Source organism: Hoplias malabaricus, chromosome 9 (assembly GCF_029633855.1).
Source record: "Hoplias malabaricus isolate fHopMal1 chromosome 9, fHopMal1.hap1, whole genome shotgun sequence".
Classification (NCBI taxonomy): Eukaryota; Metazoa; Chordata; class Actinopteri; order Characiformes; family Erythrinidae; genus Hoplias; species Hoplias malabaricus.
The window spans coordinates 21,545,813-21,564,723 of record NC_089808.1 but is presented as its reverse complement, the minus strand read 5'-3'; the positions used below and the strand labels follow the sequence as shown (position 1 = coordinate 21,564,723).

Below are 18,911 nucleotides of genomic sequence, written 5' to 3'. Positions count from 1 at the left end.
TGGTCACCTCACACAAACCTGCTGTAGAACGCTGACAAGAGAAAACAGAGCCACTCCTGAACCTCAGCAGCTTCAGCACAATTCACATTCATGTTAACTCTCTCTCTCTCTGGCTCCATTTCTCTTCTCTCGACATACTTGTGGACTCAATTTGCATATCAATTTAGTCTCTGCCTCTAACATGCTGTCAATCGTGAGTCATTTTTCATGCAGTCACTGTGGCTTCCTCTCTCTTGGGGCACTCACCCCTACAGTTCCAAACCTCAGCATCTCTCTCTCTCTCTCTCTCTCTCTCTCTCTCTCTCTCTCTCTCTCTCTCATTTTAAACTCCAGTGCTTCCTCAGTCTTTTTTTCCTGTCCTCATCTCAATCTCCTCACTTCCCTTTCCTATTTTCTCTCTGCCTTTGCCCTGTGTTTTCATTTTCCACTCCTTTCTACCCTTCACTTCTTTTTCAAACCATTTTGCTCCTTTATCTCACCTCCTATCTCAATATCTGGATCTTGGACGCTGTCCGACACCTGAGTTGCCAATGAGGCTCTGGGCTACGCAGGCTGGCTGCAGAATACCAATGCTATTGAAGAGAGGAGACAGAACAGCACACCCCACGTTCAGCAATGTTTAAGGATCACCTCTATTGATCACATTTGGAGTGTAAAGTTCACTGATGCAAAACAACCAACGGCAAACCACAAGTTCGCAAAGGTGCTACAACAAAAACACACACTCAGGAAACAAACTATTATGCACAAGGTTATATGAGCAAAGATAGCTTTAAGAAGAGGCTTGAGTAGCTTTTAAACATGAAATTTCATACACTTCTATGGATTACAGTGTGTTATACAGCGGGGAAAAAACAAAAACAAGGGCACACTACGGGGTTTAAGGCAAAGGCATTTTGGTTGTAGTTTTTTTGTGACACTGGCTACATTGCTTTCACTTTACAAGCACCCCAACAGACTGCCACACACATGTACATATTTTTACATTCAGCCTCCACTAGATTTAGTCTTTATTTTAAAGACTAAAACTAACTTCTTAATGAACAAAACTAAATAAAGTGACAGTGGAATTTTTCACTATTTGCCTTGCTGTGCCCCCACCCCCAACCACCCCTAATAACCCAGTGTCCCCTTTGGGAACCACTGTCTTAGGGTAATGCCACAGTTTTGTAAATGTAACCATTATCGGGATTTGAATCTCCAGTGGTGCAACGGGCTGTTGATCTACAGTAGCCCTGAATAACCATGAACCTCTGATGGAGCTTGAAAACAGATGTAGGCAGTTATTGCCCATTCAAGCACCCTACAATAGGGGTCATCAGTTCAATTTCTGGAAGGCTAGAATCAGAATTCTCTGTTATTAATTCAAGTGGCACAAACTCAGGCGTTGGAAACGGATCCTCCGGGATTGGAATAGGTGTCTCTTTTTATGTAAGTTTGCCACCAGAAAACCGGCAGAAATACAGTAATACAAATACAACAAGTAGACTAACAGCGTCTGTTGGCTTCTTCTTGCTGCAAAGCACATTAGCAAGTGAGGAGCTCGGCGAGGCCCAGCAGTTCGAGTGTGTGATTTCTGACAAGCTTGATGGAAAAAGTACTTCCCTTACAAAGAAGAAAACAAACATTTAGAACAGAAACTCTTTAGGGTCAGTGCTGAGGCGGAAACAAAACCAAACAGGCGGAGGAGAGGATGAGAGACTGAGATCAAAACACTGGAAGAGTCCTCCTCTGAGCTCTAGCAGGAGATGGCAGGGCCTTGACGTATAGTTGAGAACAGAGTGTGATACCTTTATGAAGCGCGGTGGGAACCTGATAAATATGGATGGAGAGGGAGGCTTTTTGAAAGTGAATGCTGCAGCGGGCTGGAATATGGATCTAATGGAAGTTCAAAGGCGCGCCGAGTGGAGTTTCAAAGCTGAAAGGAGCCGATCAACCTTGGCTAGAGAGCCCGGCGCTGACGGGAAAAAAAACGACGTGATAGATCAAGTTGTATCGTTCAGTATATTTCATGGGACGCGGAGGGTTTTATTAGATTAATAAAAGAATGCTGAGCGGAGAAGCTGAATTTGATATAGTGCTGCATGTGTGTATGTAGCTTGCGGGGAGGGGGGGGTAAAAGTGGACAGCGGAAGCAGGGCGGAAGGTCAAGTCTTCCCTCCCTTCTCCTGCTGCCTCTGCATTCATCTCCATTAAAAGCTCCTTGGCCTAACGTCCTTGCCCACTGTCTCCATCTCACTCACACTTAGCGCTAGAAAACTGCTCAGATATTCCCTGGATTAGCACTGCCTTTTCACAGCGTTATCTCCACAAAGCTGGCTGGACAAAGTCCTAAGGCTTAATGGATCTCATTTTACAAATATTTAATACACTGGACATCCAAGTGAACCTGAGACCATAGTTGAATCTAATGTGCCTGGAGGTCAGCAGGTAATCAGCGAGGATTTGATGACATGTAGAAGACTGACTTACTTAATAATGGAGGGATAATGGGCCAACTGGGAGGTCTCAACATTTCCCTCCTCATTCTTAAAGTAACGGAAGCACATAGAATTACTCTCTAATTAGGGATGAACACTGATAAATGTCAATTGTCAAATGTCTCCTTTAGCATGATGCTAAATGTGGAACAGCTCTCGCTCTGGGCTCATTTAATCACTTCTCAAACTCAACAGTGATGGCACAGCTTTAATAATCTAGACACAATGTAGTTTTAGAATTGTAATTTAATTTCATTCACAGCCAAACCAATGTTAAGTATTTGTTATTACATTTTTGAGGCCACAGCCCATGAAAAATGGACTGAGTGGCATTGTTTCACAGTGTGGCTGTTGAGATCCATGTTCCATAATCTCATAATATGTAATAATTGAGGAACACAAGTGAACAGGAACTCCCCAAAGCACAGTTCAAATAGTGATAAAGTGGGACTTGTCACACACAAGACCTAAACGACCACCAAAACTGGCACCTCAGATAATTGCATTTTCATCTGCCAGGTAAAATCAAGCTTCACTTGCTGCAGATTTAAAATTAAAAAATAAAATAATGTCTATCTGCTATGAGAAGACAAATCTTTATGGCACAATTACAGGTCTGAACAAATGTGCAAAGGTCAAGAAGGTAATAAAAGAAAAAAAAAGACAAACAAAATCAAACAAAAAAACTGCTGCTGTTCTCAGAAAAATAGGCTCCTCCCCAAAAAGTATAAATCTTAAGGGGAATGTATATGATTGTGGGGAAACGCAGCTCTACGCTCCGAATTTTTTAAGGTGGAACAGTGATTTTTGAATTTTGACTAAACACGTTTCAGTTTAGTTTAGTTTTGTAGCACTTTCTGTAATGCAGTTAGCCATCTCTCAAGTTTCCACATTAAGTGATCCAAAACAGCAAAAAGAAGTCAATGTTATCCACCTAAGGAGCACAAATAGAGCAATATCTTTATTTTGGTTCATGCTTTTCAACGTTTGGGTTTCTCTCTATTGTCTAAAAATACTCTAGATGCCATGAGCAAAGAGAGTGAGAGAGAGAGAGAGAAAGAGAGAGAGACTAGCATACCAGAGGAGACAGTTTGTTTATTTATTCATTTACAGACACTGGGGAATTGTTTAAACATTAGACTGGTTTCCAGCACGCAGACAGACTGGAGACCAGCCGATGGTGATGAAACATCATCTGCCTTTTGTAAAAAGTGTTTTTTGATTACAATCATGAACTAATGTGTTTACAAAAACAACGGTCAACCAACAATCATTTTTTCACTTTAAACACACTGTTCCACGTTAAAATATGCAGAGCTTAGAACTGCATTTCCGCACAATCGTAGACATTCTTTTAAACACCATGGGACATTTCTGGAATTACTTGAATTGTGAGAAGCAGAAAAAGCATCTTGGAAGATTGAACCGTGAAGTTGTCCTGGCAGATAAACATGAAGCAGGTCTTCTGAATAGAGTGAAAGTTGCAATTAAAAGTGTAGCTAAACTAAAATCCTGAAAAACTACTAAAATTCTTGAACCTTCTATGCAATGTATATTGTCTTTACCTTGGCTTAGCATCCGTTTAGCCTGGGAATGAAGTCAACGAAAGGGTGGTCTCTGACTTTTTGCCCAGTGGCTCTCTCAAATGAAACCAGTCACTAATAATGAATGAAAGTTAAAATGTGCACAGCTTCCATTAGCCTTTGCTCCATTTTAATAGCTGAGGCATTTTTGAGTTACGTGTTCCTATAGATCTCATCCTAGAGTACTTCCTCTAAGTACTGCCATCCTGATGATAAACTCAGTGCAATCTTGCTGATGCCCTATTCTCCACCCCAGACCCTTTTCTCTTCTTGCGGTGTTTAACGTCTGGCAGTGTTAAATGTTTACTTCCTCTCCTGTGCAGCCTCCAGACATTTTGTGCCTGGGGAAGCTGAAAGGCATGAAAGATGAGAGGCTGGAAGGGCAAGGCGTGCTGGCTATTTCCGCCGATAATGCTTAATTGCCCGTTTTGATTACCTCGTGCTTCTCGCTGTCTTAAAACGCGACATAGCCAACCTCAGCCTTTCATTTGGCAATAAACATGTGACCTTGAGATGTGCGGCAGCTCCGGCTAAACAAAACAACCATGAGCTCAGCGGATATGCGCAACATTTTTTTAATAATTTAATTTTAATGCGGACGCAGCCAAGACGTAGAGGGCAAAGAGAAAGACTCTCTCATTCTTGGTTGACAAAAGGTTGATACTTTGGAGATTAGGGGTGTTAGGATGTAGTCTGTCCTTCTTTCCCATGGTCAAAGCCTCTAAACTAGATGCTGAAACACTTCTGTGAAGACTTGATGGCATTCATTTAGGTCAAGTACTGATTCTGGATGATTGGCTATGGATCATAAATGTATAACTAGAGCAGTACTTCTCAATCCTGGAGCCACTGTCTTGCATATTTTAGATATTCCCCTGTTCCCAGTTAGAGTTAGGGTTAAAGAGTAGGATTGAAAAACCACTGACCCGTGTCAAGCTCAAATTTTGATTCTATGTTTTAAACCAATATAGTTTTTATAAAATTCAGAGACTGATTCCTCACCATTTGAATGATGCTGGAAAAAGGTCTTGTGTTTTTACGCAGTCCTGGCTCTGTAAATGGTCTTTGTCAGAAATGTCTCAGGAAATGGCACCTGGAGGCATTTGGACAGTGGATAGAGCTCAGAAAGTTGACAAGCAGGAAAAGAGATGAGGATGTTGCTCTATTCCTGCTCCACAAGTGGGTAACATTGACTGATCATTGCTGCATAACATGCACTACTTAAGGTGGAGTAGTTGGACTCCAAATGAACTGAGACTGTACCAACTTGGTATGAATGTAAACTCAGACTGAAAATGCTGCAAAACTTCAATCACAAACAAGCTACAGCTGGCTTCTTACACAAAAGCATATAGCGCCACTTTAAATAAAATGTTAAAAACATTTTAAATAAATAAATATATAAAATCAGTCCTAGCAATGTCTTCTGTATGAACTCTAAGAATAGGGGAGTTTGCCTTTAAGAACTTTACTTTTGCAAGACATTTTCACAAGAAGCAGCTTTGTGAACGTTGAAAATCAGTGTCAGTAATAAAGATAAACTCGGAGGTCAGTGCTCAGTAATCAAATGACCAACTGCCAGCTCTGTATCCCCTACAGAAACAAGAAAAGAACACAGCATCCAAAGGCAATTACTGCTGTACATGGAGCTGGAGAGGGGGGTCCAGAGAGAAAGAGAGAGGACATGACATTGCAGGAAGGAGCCTATCTCCGGCTGCACATTTGCAGCAGGCGGTAATGCTTTGGTCACAGTGGCTGGGGGCAGGCTCTGATTTGCATTGCTTTAGGCAGATCAGCTGATTCCAAATGCTCCCTCGAGTGATCGGTGCCGTTAATTGGATGGAGCCGGACAGGAGGAACCGGTGCTCCCCCTTTTGCTCTAATCACCCCGAGTGGTTCTTCACATTAATGTCGAATCACGACTGGCCGGTGGCGCTGGAACGCCGCAGGGGCTTAAACCCTATCACTTCCTTATCATATAATAACAGCTCGGGCAAATGAATGTGAAATCTAATGTCCATGCCTTGTCTCTTCTCTTTTTCATTTACTTAGAGCCTTTCATCTCTTAGCCAACCCCCACCACTCTCGCTCTCTCTCTCTCTCTCTCTCTTGCTCGTAACATGTACCTGGACCCTATCCAGTGCAGATCTCTTTGGAAAAAAAGGTATGTTCACTCTGGCCAAAGTCATTATTAGCGAAGGAAGGGAGATTAAATGGAGATGCTAGTACCAAGGCAGGTCTGTGTCTCTGAGGGTTGCGATGGGGACATTCAATTTGGGGGCTATTCATTAGGGTAATTGTGGACGCAGAAGGCGATAATGAGATAGGGATGCCGACCTGTGAGGGCAGTATTTTTATATATCAGTTTGATTCAGTACCGGCCAATTAATAAGCTGCATTCAAGCACCAGCGGCTGACCTCCACACCCATGGGCACAAATGAAAGGGCTAGCAGTAAAAATCTCATTTGCTTAAGTCCTGCAGAAGAGCTATGACTGTAGGTCACCCAGAAGCAAACTCAAGGTGGCTCTTCTGTAAATGCCACGAGAACTGAACGGAATGCAACTGGAGTTCACATTCTGTCGTTTGTCCGGACGAACGGATGCGACTCAGAATGAGAAACTACAAATTTTCTTCAGAGAAGTTAGCACAATGACCAGATGACCACAAACACCCGATCTTGCAGAAGAGAGCACATAGTAAACGTGTTCAGATTAGTCAAGACATGGCTAGAGTTTTGATTGGGCCTAATATTAGGTCTGGACATATTATGGAAGAGAAAAAATAAACAAACAAAAGAATAATAAACCCAGTCAGTTTTGTGTTGTAAACATATCTAAAATGATAATATCAGCTGTTCTGTGCCTCTCCAACGAGTGCAGAGAAATAAAAGCACTGAGTAAAATGAAGAAAAACGAATGAAAACTAGACCTTTAGTCCTGCTGTGCACTTGGCATCAGGGTAAACAGCCACTGGCTCATTATCATTTAAAGGAACAGGCGCTGAAACCAGCCATTCTGAACAGGGTTGATTAAACAAATGAAGAACACCGCTGTGCTTAATTCTTGTGATATTTTGACAAAAGCCGTTCACAGATGTTTCACCGAACCTGTGTTCCCTTGTGGAAATGGGGTAAAATATGTCCCAATTACGAATATGTCTGCTTGAGCGTGGCCATGTTTAGAATTCAAAATCGACACTATCCTGATAAGTTGATCCAACCCAACTGTAGGGAAAAACGTGCTGGCTTTATATATTGTTTCCGACCTCACACCTCATGAAAACTATACTCTGTCATAAAAAATGACACACTCCCTAAATAGCATACTTTAAAGACTTTTTTAACTACTACACCACTGCATTGTGTACTACATAGAGATTCAGCCCTGTTGTGGCGGCAATTGCACAGCGATGCCGACACCAATGTCGAAGTATATATGCTCACAATGGGGCAGGGCTCTCGTGTACACTGCAGTGTATTCTCGGCATCGAGTCAATGCAGAAGCATAAAAATCGACCTTTAGGCACTGTAAACAATGTAAAGTAAACACTAAAGCAGGAGTGACTGCAAGTATAACTTTGAGAAATCTAAACTGGTCCAAACTACTTGAAATACCTGAAGTGAATCCTATGGGCTTTGACCAATTTCAAGTTCTCGTCAGCCTTTCAAGAAGAGACAGCACTGTCTGTGAAGCTAGTGCTACTGTAGATTACAGCCAGGACTTTCAAACAGTGTGGGATCCCATACAGTGTTTCCTCATGCTCTGAGAGGAGGTCTGCCTGGCTGTAATTGCACTTGAATGATAGAGGCTTGCTGTGTGTACTTGCTCTTTGTTGGCTGAGCTGCATTTCATGTCCTGGATGCACCTAGAGGCTCGGTTCTGGCTGAGCTACAGCTCTAGCTGTGCTAGGGATACAATTACAATGCGGAGCTGGTGCCAGAGGGTTGCTTTCGCATACAGCTGCTATAATCCAGGTGATAGGCCACTCCATCACATTAAGAGGATAGGGAATCCATTATACCATTAGCATGCACACGATAGATGCGAGTACGGTTTGTGTGCGTGTGTCTTCTGTTGGCAAGACATTATAAAGCTCTTGAAACTGGGCTTGCTTGAGCAAAATGCTAGACTCACCAGTACAGCTGGTTGTGTGATAGAGCTTGAAAAAAAAAGCACATGCAATTTGCAAAATCATTTGGCAGTATCTCGTTCCATCCATTGTGCTAGGAACGCAACACGTCTCGCTTTGCAGCACTGGCACCTTTCCCTCAGTCACAGACAAAGTGCCACACTTGCATTGTGATAGTGCTGGCTGAAGCTCGACTCTAACATGCTGTTCAAAGTTTTCTAGACAATGAAAGCCATAAAAAGCTGAGCTGCTTTTTTTTTTTAATTTTTAAATGAATTCCTTTGTAGCCCCCAAAAACTTTGTCTTCTCCCATGTGAAAATTGTGTCTGAGGCCCCGTCAATATGGACAGGTCTCTTGCTTTGTGGTGTTTTGATGTCCCTTTTAAAACAGTACTTATAACCCCCTACTGGACTGGCATGAAAATGCAATCATTTGTGTATGTGCCTGGACGTGGATATTTTTAAAAACTTCCCTCCCTCCCTCCATTTTTGAAAATATCCCCGTCCAGACCGAACGCAAACGGTTGCATTTTCATGCCAGTCCAGTAGGGGGCAATCGGTACCGCTTTAAAAAAGACATCAAAACACCATGAAGCATGAGGGAAACAAAGGTTTAATCCCATATCACTCCATAATCCCTATGTAGTACACTATGTGTGTCATGGAACTGCTGAATCTAGACCCTAAAATTGCATTACATAGTTCTAATACAACAAAGTTTATATTTATTAATATGTGGGCATCTGAAAACTATTTGACTACTTCATGTTTGACTACTGACTTCATCTATACATTGTGTTTTTATGACTTATGTAATTCATTATAAAGGGAGTGAGGATCCATATGAATTACAGCCAGAAACAGACAAAATGTGGACAGAAGGCCTAAAAGCAGACTAAACCTTTTTATCCATCCATCCATCCATTATCTGTATCCGCTTATCCAATTTAGGGTTGCTGGGGGTCCAGAGCCTACCTGGAATCATCGGGCGCAAGGCGGGAATACACCCTGGAGGGGACGCCAGTCCTTCACAGGGCAACACAGACACACACACACTCACTCACACACTCACACCTACGGACACTTTCGAGTCGCCAATCCACCTGCAACGTGTGTTTTTGGACTGTGGGAGGAAACCGGAGCACCCGGAGGAAACCCACGCGGACACGGGGAGAACACTAAACCTTTTTATTAGTTTTTAAATATATTCGTATTCTGAGTTCTGAATATGACTGCACACCTGCCCAAAGGTGTGAGTAAGTGACTGGGTGTGTGTGTGATGCCCTGTATGGAGTGGCACACATATTCTAAACAGAGCCATTATTTAAAGGGAATGTAGACATTTCTGGAGAATTGCTGTTCTCCCCCTCCAGCTTGTTTTCATTCTGCATCTTTTGAGGTGGAATGGTACGTACGAGTAAGATGCTGACGGTTTAACTTCTGCAAGTTTTATTTGGTTTGAATTACCACAGAAACTCGAGCTGTTTAGACTTTGGCTAGCCCTTTTGGTATGAGATTACCTTCAAGGAAAGGTGAAGTTAAAGTCGGTTCTACGAGTGGAGACAATAAGTCAATATTATGCTCCTATGGGGCAGGAATAAAGCGACATCTTCAACCCTTTTAGTTCTCTTGTCTGTCCAAACACACCTTAGCTGTGGCTCAGCCAGCGACACACAGAGAAAAAGCCAGAGCCATTTCTGATCAAGTAACATTGACCCATTTACAGAGCCAAGTTCTTTCCAATTTACTGAGTATTAACACTGGACCTTTTTCTAGTGTGCAAACACACAGGAGAGCTGGCAAATTCTCTGACTAGCCATGGCATCAGTAACCACATCATTTATATGATATATTGCAATAACTATAGAGCAAATACATTTAAATAAACTTTAACAAATATATTTATGTGATTTGTGAGCTGGTGAATTGCTCATTGACGGGTTTGACCAATCAGAAGTTACCAACAATGTGTTGTATCATAACAAACCACAACTGACTTAGCAGTGTTCAAGTGTAAAACAATGGTCTTTTTGGGGGGCTGTACCTTATTTTGTTACATAATCCCACTGGATATTTCCGCTAAAATGCTCAACCTTAATTTGGACAACTTTCAAGAATTTCAAATACTAGCCTGGACCACATCAGCCAGCCTTTCAAGTGTAAGGAAAGAATACTTTCTGCTGAAGCCTGGTCCATTATTACCAAGAGAAGTATGATTGAAATGCTAAGAGTTTGAAACCCTTCCAACACATTGATGTGTTATTTTATTCTTGGCTTCTAGGGGCAATCAGCAGACAGATGTGTGCACATGTGCGTGTGTGTGTTACGTACACCTTCCCATCATCATTAACTTTTAAGAATAACCTAAGGCGTATACCAGATGCTCCCTCTCTTTAATGATGTTGCACTGACAAAGAGCCTTTTCTTCCCATTGATTAGCAAGACTCCAACGTCTTCCTGAGCACTTCGCCCTTTATTACACAGACGTTTTCATCTCTGCCACGCTGCACAATAAAGATGCCACTCGCCATTTTTCTCAAAGCTCTGAGCTCGGCAGAGAGAAATTACCGTTGAGATTTCAGAGATAACACAGATTCTATTCTACAGACGTCTATTCCATAGACGCATTGAAACATTTCTGCTTTTGTGTTTCCACCTTAAAAAAATGAATAAAAATGCACCCGTTAAAATGCCTCTTCTCTGTGCTGTTATTTATTGGACAGGTTAAGAACACAATCTAAACAAGGCATACATCCTTAAGACTTTTACAGTGTTGGTCTAATATTTATTGATACAACACATGAATAGCAGCATACATCACACATTTTACCCTAAAACTCCTACCTCTTCTTTGTATTCATTCAGAAGCTCAGCAACTTTTTGAAGGGGAGCTGTGTGTTTGAGTAAGAAGTCGACTGTAGCTTGTGGCTGAAGTCGAACTGGTCTGTAAGTTTTAATGCACTGTTTGAAATACCACAGAATCTCATTAGTAACACGTTACTAATTGTTGTTTCATTTTTTGTAGCACTTCTGTCTGTGTTTACTTTACATTTACATGTTGTTTGCCATCTCTAAAATTGGGTGTCAGTTCCACTTTAAGTAATGCAACTAACAGCAAAAATAAGTCAGTGTTACCCTGGAGCAGGAATAGAGCAGCAGTAAAATTGGAAGCAAGGCATATATAATAGTTCAGAAAATAAAAATAATATAAATGAAATAAAATAATAATTAAAAAAGAGCCATATCTGGAATCCACTGATGCATCCAGGTGAGCTAATATAATAATAATAATAATAATAATAATAAAAAACAAAATACAAAAAAGTAAATAATTTCCCCAAACTTTCCAAATACCCAAAAACAAAGAGACGAATCCTGAATCTGGTGAAGTGAGAAAACGAGGGAAACAGCAGTGGGGTTTTTGGCATCCCATTGGGCGAGCTCACAGGAGTTAGCCACACTCTCTCCCGTCATTAGCATTCAACTGGCAGATTTTAATTGCTTCTCTGGGAAACAGAACCAAAGAAAGAGAGGAAGAAACAGTTTGATGCACGTTGGCCATCTGGAAGCTCTAACAGGCCAAAATTCTTCTATTGTTCAAATGCAGCGCTACCTGCCAATACGCAGCGCATGCTGAAACCAGCAGATTAAAGCTGTGAGTATTCTCGTTATGTGGGACTCTCTGTCCATGAGGGTGTTTATCGGAGGTGTGAGAGGGGCTTGTTAGTAAATGCTTCAGAGTCTTTGCATATGTGCTTTGATACACTCCAAAACTCTGGAGATCTTAGCACGCCAGTTTGATTAGTTTCAAGGCATTGATTTGATGAGAAATTAATGTTAAGCATAAATTTATCAGTGTTTCAGTAGCCAATCAAATGTATGCATACTTGTCAGAATAGTCAAGAATCATTATACAATAAATATATTTACATGCAGTATATGCAGTACATTTTTTGTTGTTAAAATGGCCCCAATCTGGAAAAAGGAGTGTTGTTTAAAAAATGTTTTGTTTATGGAAACTTTTGGATTCCCAGTGCAACTCTATCTACAGATCTATCTTCAGAGCAAAACATATTTGTATATTACAGAAACCTCAAGGTGTCTATGGAGTTTCTTCACCTCACTGTGCTGTAAAATTCCCAACAGGCTTAAAGAGGAACAGTTATTAAAACAAAAACTATATAAAGTATTAAATGATTTATACAGCTTTCTCACAACAACCATGACGCTGTAAATTATGCATGAAGCGTGTGTATCTACAGTATTAAAATGCTACGTGGCTTACAGTAGTCAGCAGGCGTGGTGGAAAGCTGGGAAAGAGCGAGGGGAAATGATCGTCTGGAAGAGAAAGAGGTGAACAGAAGGGGGGGAAGGAACAATGGCATGAAGGAGAAGGAGGCTGAATAGCGTGGTGGATGAAAGAGATGTTGGTTATGTGAGTAGGGGAGTTAAGAGCTGGAGCTGCAACACCGAGGCCTGTCTTTCAGCCTTCAAAGAATATCCTGTCAGTGCCATTATTCTCTCCTTCCTCTCTCGCTCTCTCTTTCTCCTCTCATTCACTGTTTCACTTACCTCGTTTTAAGAGGTGGCAATGATCCAATCCCCAGTCTCAGGACTGGGCCGACACCAGCTGAAAATGCTGGATGGAATATCAGAGATAAAGCTCAAAGAATCGAATCGGATACTATGACAAAGCTAGCCGCTATGGAATTGCTTATAGTGCAACATAACGCAGTGTGACACAGCAGCTGTATTTAGGCTTACGTTAAAAGTTAGGGTTAGTGTTAAAATAGTGCAATGTTTAAAAAGTTTACAGCTTGAACGATGCAAATCGTGGCTGGTTTGTCTACGGGAAAACTCATGATTGTAGCCCTCATTTTCAAATACAGCCTAAACAATACGTTTTATAAAATTCAGAAGATGTTTCCTCACCATTTGCTAGCCCCAGTGTCTGTAAATGAGTTAAAAAACATACAAACTTTCTTGGTCCAGTATGCTGGAGTTTTATTTAGACAAAGGAGAGAACGCCAAATGTTGAAAACATGAAACAAGATGAGGATATTGCTCTGTTCCTGCTCCATATGTGGGTAATATTCACTTAATTTTGCTGTTTCATATCACTTAAGGTGGAAATGTCTCTATATTCTGGAAATGGCTTACTGCGTTACCGCTATGAAACTATTAAACTAAACAACTTCAGTTCCAAGTGAGTTTCTGTGGTATTTCAAACAGTGAATAAAACTTACAGATATGTTAAATGTACAAAAAGGCAGTCATTCCACCTTAAAAGACGTGAAGATTCTGAATGTAAACAACCAGCGAGAACTGCGTTTCCCTGTAGGTGTTCCCTTTAAACAGACATATTATTAACAACTCATTTATTCAGTCCATGTGCACATTCTGGAGCCCACCAATGCACCCACTGTGAAACAAAATAACCCAGTCTGTATTTTGTGATGTGATCTGGAAGTCAGAAAACATGAGATACAATAAGTTGTTCTGATATTGTGTTGGATGTTGCATAGAGGGTACACACTTTAGAATCGCCCTCTCTTCTGAGCCTGTCCAATCATATTACTAGATCTGTGTTTATGTGAGAGCGCAAAGAGGATGTTAAACGCAGCAAAACAGACACAATGGGCATGGAGAAATAAGAGCACTGAGAAAAAACGGAGAAAAGGAAAAACTGAGCTAAAACAGCCAAAATCAGAGCTCTCCTCACTGCTGTGCACTCAGTGTTGCGGTGAACAGGGTGCAGCTCATTATCATTTAAAGGAACAGGCGTTGAAACTGGATGATTCCGAATGCGGCTGTTTAGACGAGGGGCTGAAATAGAACAATTATTTGTTATGATTTGTTTTAGGCATAGTTTAGACACAGTGAGAATGAGGTTAAAGGTGTGTGTGTGAAGTGCGGAGCGGGGTTTGCTGTAACTAAACAAAAAAAGGCTGTGATTCTATATCTCATGTTGTTGAATATGGATTTATTCCTGCGGCAGTGTCTGTATATTTCAAGCCTGTTTTCACATACTTAAGTGAAGTGCTTCAATTAACATTTAATTAAGTTCATTTAAAGCAGAGGGTGCTTTTAAAGAAGGGATACTGCTTCACCTGGGGCTTTTATTTTCAGTATTGGAAAACAACGTGATGTTGTGTCGTCTCCTACTCTTCCATTCAGTGTCTGGGACCCTTTTGCCAGTCTATGGTTGTCTACTGAATAGCTTTCAGCTCTCCCCTCCGTCTATCTCCCACTTCACCTAGCCTCTCCTTTCTGTCTCTCAAGTGGTCCCTTTCATCATCGGAGAGTAGGGCATGCTGTTGCAGAGCTACACACACAGCACTTATACTCTGTAGATAGGCTTCATTGGACGAAAACCCTTTGACGAACCCCCTGCCCCCCCCTCCCTCTGCTCTTCTTTACCGGCTTTCAATTTGGTGGGAGCTGAGAGCAGGAATGCGTAATTCATGAAGACGTATCGACGCGTGTGTAAAACCTGCTTAGCGCCTTATTTGCCTGGCACCTGGCCAGCTGGGCATAATTGCTGTTTCTTTCTGAAGGTTTCCTCTCTCTCTCTCTCTCTCTCACTCTCTCTCTCTCTCTTTCTTTAATGAGAACAGACCCCATGCCTGATTATGCAGTGGTCAGGCGAGAAGCTTGGGCACCTCAAAGAAATAAACACTGTTGGATAATTTTGGAGGTTTGTTATCTCTGGATCAATATGAGCTTCGATGGTAAAATCTCTCTCTGTGTGTGCATGTGTATGTGTGTGTGCCTCTTCTCAACAGGCCATGGTTGGATCTGATAGGTCTCGGCCCAGTCAATCCCGAATAGAGCACTCAACGTGATAGGCAATCACCTCCAATCAATACTAACGTTTTTAGAGACTTCAATACAAGCTCTCTTCAGGAACGGAATAGCAATTTAATTCAGTCTGAGGGTATTATATTTATAGGCCCGGAGACTCCCACCTCGGCTGGTTTGCCTTAAAGGGTTCAGTTACTGCGCAATACGACAACACGGGTTCTATAGTCTGAATGAAAGAATGAATCAGAACTGTTCTAACGGCAGGATCTGCTTTATATTTGGACTGATAGACTGGTATAATATATGAGAGTCAGAAAAAATAAAAGTTTTGAAGAGACATGTTTTAGAACTTATATTCCATTTGAACTTATATCGCTTTGCAGTTAATGTCCCACCTCTGTACATTCACCCATTGGTAGATTTATCTATGTAAATGGTATAATACCAAAATATCAGCAGTCTATACCAATAGCAGTGTGATTTGCCAGTCCTCAATACAAGTTTGTTGCTACAGCAAAAGACTATGAGGAATGCTATTAATCGTGTTCATTTATGCATTGTATTGTTAAATCCATAATGACGCCATGCAAATGCTAAACCAGTAAGTATCTTAGTACACATTTAAAAAAATATAAGAATTATTCATTATCAATTATCCATTGTCTGCCACACACTCACTAACACACACCTATGAACACTTTAGAGTAGCCAAGCCATTTATGGGTGCAAACCCACGCAGACACAGGGAGAAGACACCAACCTCAGGACCCTAGATCTCTGTGACTGTGACACTATCTGTTGCACAACCGTGCTTCCCATATAATAACTAGTTCTGTCAAAATTAGGGCGTTAAATCACACAGTGATTTTTTTTAACACTAATTAATAATTTTATCAAATTTGGCCACAACAGCCTCCCATAATTCACTCTTTTTACAGAGGTCAGTGATGTATTAGAACTTTTATTTAGCAGTGTAAACACAGCATCACAGAGGTCAGAAGGTCGATTACATTTCATTTATGCTGAAAAATATATAAATCTCATAAGAACTCTCACTGTTTTGTCTAAATATCTCTTTGAAACTTTTACACAACAACTGAAGAGATTCTAATCCAAACATCGCTAGAACTACACTGACATATTATAATCTAATAAAACTGAATGGTTTCCTCTCACCAGTTTGTCATATATATAGCAGAACATAATTATCCCCCTCCAAAAATACAAGGACGTACTAGCATATTAACTTTATAGTTGTGATTACTTTTTTTGGGTCAATAGATGCTACTAATATAAATATAATTCCATTGTGTTGTTTTACTTTCATTCTTTATTCATTCATTAATTGTCTGTAACCACTTATCCAGTTCAGGGTTGTGGTGGGTCCAAAGCCTATCTGCAATCACTAGGCACAAAGCGGGAATACACCCTGGAGGGGGCACCAGTCCTTCACAGGGTGACACACTCACATTCACTCACCCACTCACACCTATGAGCACTTTTGAGTCACCAATCCACCTACCAACATGTGTTTTTGGACTGTGGGAGGAAATCCACACAGGAAATCCACGCCGACACTTGTCTTAAGAAGGGACAATGCGATTAATCGTGATTAATCACAGCAAACTGCTTGATTAATTAGTTAGTTTTTTTAAGAGATTTGACAGCCATAATATGATAAGTTTGAGAGTTCTCTTTACAAAATCCAGAAAATTACCTGACATGGTCAATCAGGTATGTTGATATGTCCAAACAAAAGTTTGATGGCATTAGAGACCTTAGTCGCAGGTAGAACTGACTACAACCAAATACTGCTTATGGCTGTCTGAAATGCAAGCACCAAAGATCAGCCTGGTCTCTGCAGATACAAAAGTACTGGGGAAGCATAAAAATGGCCGTAGCATTTGTAGTGACTTTTAGATAAAGAGAGAAGATCAAGGTCCTACCTTCCACTCACTACAAAGCAGGCCACCAGGAAGATGAGCAGCACCACTCCCCCTGCTATTGATACGGCCAGGATGGTAGACTGGTTAGGGTCTCCAATAGCCAACATATCTGAAAGAGAGAGAGAGAGAGAGAGAGTGAGGATTTACAGTATGGCGTGGTACCTACGTGCACTATGAGATACCTGATGCCCCAGAGAATGCAGCGCTGACATTCTATTGCCCCACATCGACAGCAAAACGTCAAAGTCAATTTTCTCCGTTCGAACGTGATGTCCAAGCGGCCGCTCCTCCGTTCCTAGAGGCGCGCCTGGGATTGGACGGTTTCTCCTTGCGCGTATGGATTTTGCTCTGCCTCGATCAAGCCATTACTCAAAACAAATACATCATTTATCAAGCCAGGCGACGCATGAGTAAGTGCCCCTCTCAGAGAAATGAAATGAATATCCCCGGCAACATGAATTGATTTCGAATTACAATCGCTAACATTCAGCACTCGGAAAGTCATACACTAGATACTACAACACCGTGGAGCACGAGGACTTGGCAGGAAAGAGGACTCTGTGCTAATTTATTGAAACACCTCAGCGGTGGAGATAATGTCAACAGTGTGGCTCTCTGGGACGACTGACTGCTCTTTTGACAGTGCTAATATTAACTTTGCTGCAATGAATGAGAGACAGAAAAGAGCCATGCTCCTGGCTTTTGCTGCCTTCTTGTCTTCCATTAAAAAAAACAGCATGATATTGTTTGATATTTTAAAAAAGGACATTTTTCAGTGAGCTGTAAAGATGACTTGGCTCCTAGACATTTAAACACCATTCAGCAGTTTGGGACCTCTTATCAATAATACAAAACTAGATTTGATTTTAATACCCTGCATCTTGGCATCTTGACCAAGTTGGAATAGGGTAGCTTTTAAGAACCAAGTGGGAAACTTCCATTTAAACATCCTGTACATACAAGAGTTTCTCAAGAGTTCTTAGTTGATGTCATTCCAGTGTGTCAAAGGACACAAAAGGTCAACATGATTTTTATTTATTTATTTATTTAGTTAGTTAGAGTAAAAGGAAAGGTTAATTCGTGAAAACTGTACAGTTGAAGGAGACTCTAATACCCTGTTGGGTCACCTCTAGATGAGATATGGCTGGGCATGGAGGCATACAGGTTCCTTATGGCATCCTTTAGAACATTTGCCAACAGATGTTGCAGATGTTGGTCCCATAGAATCTCGATTGGTGACAAATCTGGAGACCGAGGCCAAGGAACTGTCACAATCTGGTGGAGACATTCCTGGGATACCCTTGTTGTATGTGGGCAAGTATTATTCTATGGAAAAATGCCAGGTGGAGGCCCTGCCATGAGAGGCAATACATGTAGCCATAGGCACATATCTATGAGCTGTTTGTGTCCCCCATATCACTACTAGGGGTCCAATGGCTCCACAGTTGGGGCAGTGTGCCGACCACTGAAATCAAACCAAACTTCTGGATACAGTATTATCCCCCAGCGACAGAAGAAATTGATGCACATGCTTTTGAATAAAAATAACAATCGTCATTTTTAATACTACTCAACAATTATGATATAATGACAAATCAGTGGGAGATTGTTTGCATTTCTTAATTAAAATTATACACAACTATCAATCCCAATTAGAGATTGTGCATCCAAAAGATGCAGTGGCTTGCTTGCCATGTCTTGAAAAAGAGCAATGATGTGTGGTGAGCTTACATCCATGTAGACTGAGATGAAGGTTTAATGTAAAATAAATAAATAAATAAATAAAGCACTATATACTGTAAGTATATAGAAATTATTGTTCATTCCATCCTTTATTCGTGAGCTAGCCTTGACCCTCCCTAAATCTCACAGGTAGTAGCATATACAGAAAAAAGTATATGGTCCTCAGAGGCGTCTGAACAAAGAGATTCTTTCATGAATACATCCCGACGAGGCATGAGCTTAAGT

At 41.1% G+C, this 18,911-nt stretch overlaps 1 protein-coding gene across 2 annotated transcripts in view; it reads right to left on the bottom strand.

Annotated features, from left to right (window-relative positions):
* The window catches only part of epha4b (eph receptor A4b), a 163,954-nt gene that overhangs the window by 37,054 nt on the left and 107,989 nt on the right, over nucleotides 1-18,911 (bottom strand). For both annotated transcript variants that reach the window (XM_066680323.1, XM_066680322.1), the window contains exon 8: nucleotides 16,944-17,052. In XM_066680323.1, the coding sequence (XP_066536420.1) occupies nucleotides 16,944-17,052 (109 nt within the window). The remainder of the gene's footprint in view (nucleotides 1-16,943; nucleotides 17,053-18,911) is intronic.